Raw genomic sequence first — 9,207 nt, 5'->3', positions numbered from 1 at the left:
ATGATTGATACACACTTCTGTAAAAACTTGTTATAGGATACATGCTTACTTGCTTAGCCACCACTGAAATCTTCTATCCTTAGGGGCATCTGAGCCCAGGGGCCTGAAGTATATATTGGCAAACATCAAAATACTCACTCACCATTCGCCAACCTAAGTAGAACTCAAAGACCCAATTTTAAAGTCACTGATTACTTTCTAACCTTTGAACATCTGCCAAAGCCACACAATACAAAGTCTCAACACCTTTTGGCTAATAGCAGTGACAGACTGAGATTACCTTATGCTAGTACTAGTGCAATGAATAACCCTGAAAATAACGTCAAGGTAAAGAATGTTAACTGTGTTTCAATTCCAGCCAACAACAGAAATCCACAGCTTTCTATTTTGTTCATCATTGAACAAAGGCATGAATATTCTTCTCAGTTGCCCTTTAATTTCCAGTTTGAAGTTACCAAATATGGGTCTACATATATACACATAAATACACATTTATTAAAGCAGCATAAGGTCTCACTTCCAAATGTATTAAGAGAAATTCAAAAGATTCTTTAAATCCTAATACTTTAGTTCTTATATCCTACCTATCAAATCCCATATGAATTTTCAGCATTAAATAGTGACACACATCAAGTTTCAGAGATTTATTCATCAGTGTAATAAACTCCAAAAAAAAAAAAAATCAACATGATTTCATGCATTCAGAGACATATTTCCTGCTTAAGTGGAAAATTGTGCGGATGGCTTCTGAAAGACCTTCATTATCAGCAGCTTTACGGTGAACTTCAGAGTTTAGAAGTCTGGGCCTTCTTTCTTCAGTTTGCTGTAGTCCACATTCACAGAGTAGAACTTAAAAACAAAACAAAACAAAACAAAATTTATATTGCCAAAAACTGACACGGCACAGAAATTTGACACAACTTTCTCAATAACAACTTATAAATAAAAAAATTTAAGAATATTTAATGATGTAAACTTTAACTCACAAAAATTTACTTTATCTAAAATTGCAGTCTTTCATGATAGTTTTGGTGAGGTAAATAGGCATCCAACCTGAAGCTTAAGTATATTCTACTAGTTAGACCAATAGAGAGACTCTACTGCAAAATGAGTAACTATTAATTCCTTCGGATACATACTTCTATCCTTTAAGTTTCTAGTTCATCTAGATTATTTATATTCAGGAATCTCTAACAGAAGGTAAATATTGTCACCTTGGTTAAGGAACTGCTGGACTGAACAAGAATGATCCCCATACGGTCATATATTTGAATACTTAGTTACCGAGGAATAACCTCTGATAGGATTAAAGGATTAGGTGTGGCCTTGCTGGAGGAAATGAGTCACTGGAGGTGGGTTCTGAGGTTTCAAAAGCCCATGCCACATTGAGTTCTTCTCTGCTTGAAGATCAGGATGGAGTTCATGTGTATTCTCCAGCACCACACCCACCTGCAAGGATGCCACAACAGCAACCAAACCTCTGAACCTATAAGCAAGGTCCCAATTACATGTTCTCTTTCATGTGATCTGCCTTTGTCATGGGGTCTCCTCACAACAATGTAAGAGTGACAAAGACAGTTTGTATTAAGAGAGGACTTAAGAGTGGCTGTCAAAGTTCAAAGGCACAGAAGTAGCTTAGGCTATTTGAGGGCCTACATTCATCCTTTTCCATTGTTAAAAAATATACAAAGAAGTAGTTCACAAAGATCTGTTTCCAAACAGATTTCTTCCAACCTCTTTTACTTCAAACACAGAGTGCTCACACAGCCTAAGGTGGCCTCAGTGCTCTGTCTGATGATGATCTTAAGACTTGAGGTTTTCCATCTTCCTCCCAAGGACTCGACTGAAAGCCACTACACTCAGTTTTAAAGGTGCTGAGGACTGAACACAGGGTTCGGTATGTGCTAAGTTAGTACTTTACCTGTACAATCCCTTCCCTTTACTTGAGTTTTAAAAAAGAAAAACCTTGGAATTTTAAAGCATATTACCATTTCATCCTTAGGTATATACACACAGACCTAGGATTTTGTGGGATAGAAAATCTTAAGTAAACTATCAATATTCTTTGCTCTGTCTTAAAAATCAGTTTAGCAAGACAACAGAGTACTAGTCTCGAAACTGTTCACATGTTAGGATGTTTACAGATAGATATGAGGTATAGTATAATAAAGAAAATAAACATCTAGTAGATGTCAACAATGAATAGCTGTTCTGTTTATTTAATCACCTCAGTCCTTTACGTTCCCACTGCTTTATAAAAATCTAACTGAATATGGAATTATAACTTACTTAAAACTGACTAAACTAAAAGGCTGGAGCTAGCTTAATGGCTGAAAGCATGTACCACCCATCTGAAGGCTCACAGAGTTCCGTTCCCAGCACCCATGTGGGGTGGCTCTCAACCACCTCTGTAACCTCAATGGACTCTGACACCCATAGTTTTCGTAAGTACCAATAATTAGGTGCAGTTAACACATACTATATGTATTCAAATAATAAAAATAAATCTTTAAAAACAAAGTTACAGGGCTGGACAGATGGCTCAGTGGTTAGGAGCACTGACTGCTCTTCTAGAGGTACTGAGTTTAATTCCCAGGAACCACATGGTGGCTCACCACCATCAGTAATGGAGCCTGATGCCCCTTTCTGGTGTGTCTTAAGACAGCTACAGTATATTCATATACATCAAATAAATCTTTAAAAAAATATTAAACCAAACCAAACCAACAAAAAAACCAAAGCTACAGCTAGGTGTGGTGAGGCTGGTAGTGTACACCTTTAAACCCAGCATTCCTGAGGCATAGGTAGGTGGATCTCTGTGAATTCAAGATCAGTCTAAACTACATATTAAGTTCCAAGACAGCCATGGCTACTTCCTTAAACCAACTGTTTTGCCAGACATGATAATACATGCCTTTAATTCCAGCACTTTAGAGGCAAAGAGGCAGGTATCTATGAATTTAAGGCCTGCCTGGTCAACACACTGAGTTCCAGGGGACAGTCAGAGATATGTACAGGGACTTTGTCTCAACAGTTTTTCTCCCCTCTCTCAAAGCTAACAGGCTTTTGATGTATGGCTTTGTACTTAAATTTTCTCTATGCAAGTAATTTTTAAGTTTCCTTTATGTTTTCACATCCACATCTCTGCTATTTGCTGTTTTTCTTAACAGTGTTCACCTCAAGTGCATCCTAGATTGCTGTATCTGATCTGGGCTTTTGAGCATTTCTTTCCTTGATGTATTTCTAGGCCCCTAGTCCTTAAACCCCATCTTTGTCTAATCTCTTATTGTTACATTCACTTTTCCTTTGGGGAACCAATAATCTCCTTTTATGAACTCAATACTCATGTCCTCTTGAAATGTCTGTTCAAATTCTAGCCCCAATGGGATAAACTGAGCATCTGGACGGTAATTATGTCGTAAGGGCAGAGCCATCAGAACCGGAGGAAAACAAGACAGAGCATCTACCTCTTTTCCTCCTATAAAAGCATAGATCTCACATCCTGATCTCACACTCCCCAGCTCCCACAACTATGACAAAGTTCTGTTGCCTAAACTTCCCTATGAGACTTATCATAGCCACCTCAAATATTACTGTCTTACCATCACAGACCTTTCCTTTTTATTCACGTTGTTGTTTCTAAGTTAACTACTCCACATTCACTTCATTCCAATCTTAAGTCTAATGAGAAGCCCTTATATGTCACTTTTGTTCTCAAGAAATGGAAAGAATAATGAATCAAAAGCCAAAATAGTTCAACAGGGGTAGGTATCATCCTTCCATCTCATCTCACATCTGTCATAGAAAGGCATACAGCGAAATCAAATTTCTGTGGGCAGGATAAAGAAAATTCACTTTAATTCTTTTAGGTGAAGCCAAGTGTCTTTAGACCCAGCACTCAGGATTGAGGGGCAGGCAGATCTCTGAGTTCAAGGCCAGAGTGAGTTCTTAGACATCCAAGGATACATACAGAAACCCCATCCTCAAAAAATTCTCTTAGGTGACAGAAAAATTAGCAATGATACCTAGTTTACCTCATTGCTTGGGTACAGAAGCAAAAATAGACATCATTCGTTCAATGCTTTCCAATACCTAGATTTAGTTCTCTTCATCTCTACTTCAATATGGCAACTCTCTTCACTTCTACCTTTTATTAGCTACAGGTACACAGTGCTGCTCAAGCTATGCCACAAATAATTGGGTCTAAGACAGAATTTCTCTGTGTAGACTTGGCTGGCCTAGAAGTTAGAGATCTGCCTGCCTCTGCCTCCAGAGTGCTGGGATTAAAGCTGTGTGCTGCCATCTCCAGCCAACTCTTAACAATAGAGTCTTAAAACAGCAGCATTCCGCCTCCAGGTCACATGGCCTTACATCAGCCTATGTCATCATTTTCCAAAGCACTGGTAACTAGTATAACTATTGGAATCATCTGGTACATTTTCTGAAAAATATTTATATAATATTCCAATATATTATTTTTTGGTTAAACATCCAAACTCTAGTTCTTTTTTCTCCTTTTTTAAACGTTAGATGCAGATATATCCCTCCCCCGAATAACTGGTACTTAAAATTCCTAAGACAAAATTACAAGTGAGAATATCTGTTTACTGTTTCTTGAGCACATTGTTAAAAATACGTATCAGACATCCTGTTTCAGAGTGGCTAGTAAATTTCCAGCTGTATCTTTAGAGGCAGCAACTTATCTTAAAAGCCAAATTATAGTTGGGGTAAGCAGAAAGTTTTAAGCAAATAAAGAGTAAATCATAAAAGCTGCTATAAACCTATCTCTACCACAGACACTTCCCCCAGGTGTTAGTCAAAGAAGGCTTTGTGTCTCTTCCTGAGTGCTAAGGTAAACAACTACTGATTGCTTAGAAACAGCTGAAAGTATAACATATGGGATACTTTAAATAGATAAATCTGTATGACATGAAATTATACCCAAATATAGCAATATTTTGGTAATGTGAGGGTCTGCATGTAAAAGCATTATGTATAAGGTTTCATTTGTGAAATCAATATTCTAGGCGAATGAATACATTTTTCAAAAACAAAAACATAAAACAAACAAACAAACAAACAAACACCCCAGCTACACAGAGCACGCCTCTGGGAAAATGTTAAAGGTTACCTATGAGGCTCTTGGCAAAATTTAATTTCAACTTTCATCTCTTCCTAATAATCCACACCGAAAATATTTAAATCATAGCAAGAAGAAACAGCCAAGCAAAGCACCCAAGAGACCAGAGTTGCCCACACATCAACAGCAGCAGCACCTGAAGATTAGGCAATTCAAACCCTCAGTCCCAGCTAACTCAAGGGGGCAGGGGCTCTTCAAAGTTCAATATAATGAAAACAGGATTTCACTTGCATATCCCATTTCAAGAAAACTACCATATAGCCACATCTGCTACACTATGCTTTCCTGCAATTTTTAACCACTTTGTACCTTACCTTATATTGTTCATTAGGACCCAGTTTGTTCCATGGCTCTGGGTTGTTCTTTCTGTCCCAGCTAAAATGGATAAAATATTATAATTATTATAGTAATAAAACACTACTTACAATAGTGTTTTAAAAATACTTCCTTAGAAGCTAGTACTTTGAATAAATCAATCTCACTTTTTATTAGGCATTACTTCCATTACAGAGTTAAACAGAAGTAGAGTTTATAGGTAAACAAGCACGGAACTGGTAAAATCACAGAACACCGCTCTTTGGGATATCTGTCTACATCCGTGTCTTTATAACAGAAACGTTTGTATTTGGCTTTTATTATTTTCCAACTAAAAAAAAGATCGGTTTATTGAGGAAAAAGTAGGTTACATTCACATACAACAGGAATCGTGGTTACGTATTTCATAAAAAGCAACTGCTTCAGGCATGATGGTGCATGCCTTTAATTCCAGCACTAGAGAGGCCAACCTGATTTACACAGTGAGTTCCAGGATGGCCAGATGTATATTGTGAGGCTGCCTCAAAACAACAGCCATAACATAAGCAAGCAAGCAAACCAAAAAACTCAAGTGCTATCCAACCTTCAAAATGTAAGAGTTGGTATTAGCAATTCTACTTGACCAATATGAAACTAAAACTTGGGGGAGGGGAGATCGAGATGAGCAAAGTAAATGTCAGCAGCAGTAGCAGCGCTGGGCTGATTGCAAAGCTACAAACTGTAGTTGCTTCTACTCTGCTACTTCTCCTGTGACTGGGGTCCCCAGCCCAGGTTATTAGCCATCCAAATATTAAAGCTCTTACACTCACCTGACATCTGGATTAAACATTGCCAAGCGCATCACATACAGTGCTGCTCCTGTACCCCCTGCTCCGATAAAGACGAAGAGAGGAATCAACTAGAAAGAGACAGACAAAAAAGAGTAGCCATCATCACATCCCTTCATCTTGTCCAAACAAGGGCACACGGTTTCTTTCTCTATATGCTAACCTCGAAATCTGCTACTTAGCTAACTTGTCCTACAATGGGAATAACGGCTGAACTTAGATTGAGGCTGTGTTTCTTTCAATTGTATTCTAAAGGCATGATCTCTGTAAAAAGACATCAGGATGGTGTTGGCTTAAGAGTCCAACTTCCTTACAAGGATTAAATTATATGAACAAATAATCCTATCAAATACATTCACCTCTGTAAGTCTTGAACAGCACTCCCATTAAATTTCATTGCTTCCCTGGTAGGCTGGGAGGGGAATCTCTTTGGAAACTACTGAAAAGTGGCCCTTAAAAGTTCTGTGAGCCAGGCAATGTGGCGTACACCTTTGATCCCAGCACTTGGGAGGCAGAGGCAGGCAGATTTCTGAGTTTGAGGCCAGCCTGGTCTACAGAATGAGTTCCAGGACAGCAAGGGCTTATACAGGGAGACCCTGTCTCAAAAACCCAAAAGTTCTGTGAACATAACCTCTGTGAAATAAAGAGCACAACTAGCTGACAGAAATGCCTATTAAAAGCACTAGTTTTAGGAATGAACTCTGAAAACAGATTGCAGTTAATTTTGCTGAGTATTTAGAAAACCAGGCTTAAGGCAAAGATTAAGGCCCATCAGTGGGAGTTTTAGGTACACAGCATCCTACTCTATTGAGCTATACTGGACAGGTCAAGAAAACTTAAATCAATTTTGCCAATGTCGAGTTTTCCAAGCAAAGTGGGGGTTACAAGATGACGATCCCTTGCACTTCTGAAGGTCTGGTGGTGCAATGCAGTGACTCAAAGCCGCAAAGAGCAGCATAACAAACTTGGCCTCTCTTGGATTCTAATCTCTCAACGTAACCACTCACCCCTCTTGGGACCAAGTAATCTGAGAGACCGTGGCCACAGTGTTCCAATACTCAGAATGTTTACCTTTTTCTCTGAGGTCTGCCACCTTCTGCTTCAGGCAACCTCACCTCCACCCCCGGTAGAGGCTTCAAGCAATCGGGTCAGCCCAACGACAGAATGTAACCCCAAGGAATAGAGAAAAGAGAACGTCCCCAGGGGACACGGCAGGAGCAACCACAGCTAAGAGGCCACCCTGGCAAAGACCGTGAACTTACGCTGGGATGCTTCTTGGCTTGCCCGAGGATCTGGCGTAGCATGTTTGCGGCACAGGCCTACCTACACGCAGAGAGAAAACTAGGACACACGCTAAGCCGCTTCTGTAACCTGGCTGAGCGGACGTCCAAAGTCACCCAGGACCTCCTACCTGAAGGACCCCTGGCGCTGAGGGCAGCCTGCAGCAGGAAAGCCCGGATGCGGCTGTCCTCTACGGTGCCTGAATAGGTAGTCAGCCCTCGCGCGATTGCCCTAAATGTCCCGACCCTTCTTCCCATTTTTGCGTTCATGATCCATCAGTTCTCCACCATGCATCTTTTTGATAGGTTTATTTGTTTTGCATAGCAGGCAGAGCGTCTCGACTGGTGAGGCAGGCACTTTTCAGGACGGCTTGCGTTTAGAGCGGGGTCATCCGGCGGTCCGCTGGCAGTGCGCTCGGCGGGCGCGGCTTCCTTGACGGCGCCTCCCGGTCAGGGCCGCGCGCTGACGCGCTTGGGGGCGCGCGTGTGGGGCGCGCGCCGCGCCGCCCCGAGGGCCCCGGAGGGAGCTGCCAGGCGCCTCTGCAGGCTCAGCGCCCAGATCCCGCAGGACAGGTCGAGTCTCCAGCCGCCGAGGTCAACCGCTGCGGTTTAAGACTGCAGCTGCTTCCTGACTTTCACTGGCGCTTAGGGACAGAAGTTGAAACACTAGTAAGTGACTTAAAGCTGGCCATAGTTTCTACAATGTGATTTCTAGATTCTTAGGTCATGGCACTACTGAAGAGTTGTCGCCCCCCAAAGAAGTTTTGCAACATGCCACCATCTCTTTTTGGTCCAGATATTGAATCCTTAAAAGTATCTTCATTGGTCGTGTTCCTGAACTTAACCTTTTCTACCACCCTAAGTCAATGTTCATTTATCTCTTTGCAAATTTACTTTTACCCAAAAGTCCTTTCTTGGGGCAGGTTTAATGGGCACTTTCGAATCACAGCCAACAATTTGGACTCCCTACACATGTTAAAACGTTTCAAATAATAAGGAGAGGTTTTCGCCGAAACTGCTAAACTGAAGAGGTAGCATTAGCCCAGGACAGGCTTCAGATGGAGGTGTATAAGGAAGACAATTCACATGAAGGCATGAAGCATACAGTCTGCCATGGAAGGAATTTAAAAGGGAAGGCAAAGTAGGAGCCACATCTGAGGCAGGGACCACTTATACAAGGACTTTATGTTCAGGACTTTAAGAAGTTCACCAATAAGATTATATGGTTGAAAGGAATTCCTTTGGCTATGAAGAATGGAGTAGAGAAAAGGGCTCTTGTAGTTGTCCATGTGAGAGAATTTTAGGTTGTCCTGGGGGTGGGGAGGAATGTACTGATTGGGAAAAAAAATCACCAAAAATATCAGAGAAAATTTTGTGGTATCAACAGAACTTGATAGTTGGATGGCTATGGGTGAATGGCTTTAGTGGTGAGCAGCTGTGAAAATATCCATGCCAATTACTGAAATAATGGATGGGTGTCTATGCAAAACCCACGGTATTTCTCGAGAGCAGAATACTCCAGAATATCTAGAGTAGAAAATAGATGGAGTGGTTTTGTTACTTAGGAAATGAGCCGTATGACTGCTAAAGTCAAGCACTTTACTTTTCTCACTGTGTCTCCTCAGTAGGAGATAGAGGGAGAAAA

The 9,207-nt window shown here is 40.8% G+C and overlaps 2 protein-coding genes across 2 annotated transcripts in view; one reads left to right on the top strand and one right to left on the bottom strand.

Annotated features, from left to right (window-relative positions):
- Nucleotides 1-629: 629 nt before the first annotated feature.
- Coxfa4 (cytochrome c oxidase associated subunit FA4) lies at nucleotides 630-7,790 on the bottom strand. Its single transcript, XM_021165463.3, has 4 exons — nucleotides 7,545-7,790; nucleotides 6,265-6,353; nucleotides 5,455-5,515; nucleotides 630-849 (listed from the first exon to the last, which is right to left on the bottom strand). The coding sequence occupies exons 1-4, from the start codon at nucleotides 7,584-7,586 to the stop codon at nucleotides 793-795; spliced, it is 249 nt and encodes an 82-aa protein (XP_021021122.1). The 5' UTR covers nucleotides 7,587-7,790; the 3' UTR covers nucleotides 630-792.
- Nucleotides 7,791-7,946: 156 nt separating this feature from the next.
- Nucleotides 7,947-9,207, top strand: part of Phf14 (PHD finger protein 14) — a 169,834-nt gene continuing 168,573 nt past the window's right edge. Inside the window, exon 1 of the mRNA XM_029478629.2 lies at nucleotides 7,947-8,231. Within this exon, the coding sequence (XP_029334489.2) occupies nucleotide 8,231 (1 nt within the window). The 5' untranslated portion in view covers nucleotides 7,947-8,230. The remainder of the gene's footprint in view (nucleotides 8,232-9,207) is intronic.

Source organism: Mus caroli, unplaced genomic scaffold (genome assembly GCF_978045245.1).
Source record: "Mus caroli unplaced genomic scaffold, Mus_caroli_1 scaffold_7, whole genome shotgun sequence".
NCBI lineage: Eukaryota > Metazoa > Chordata > Mammalia > Rodentia > Muridae > Mus > Mus caroli.
This window is presented reverse-complemented; position numbering and strand designations above follow the sequence as displayed.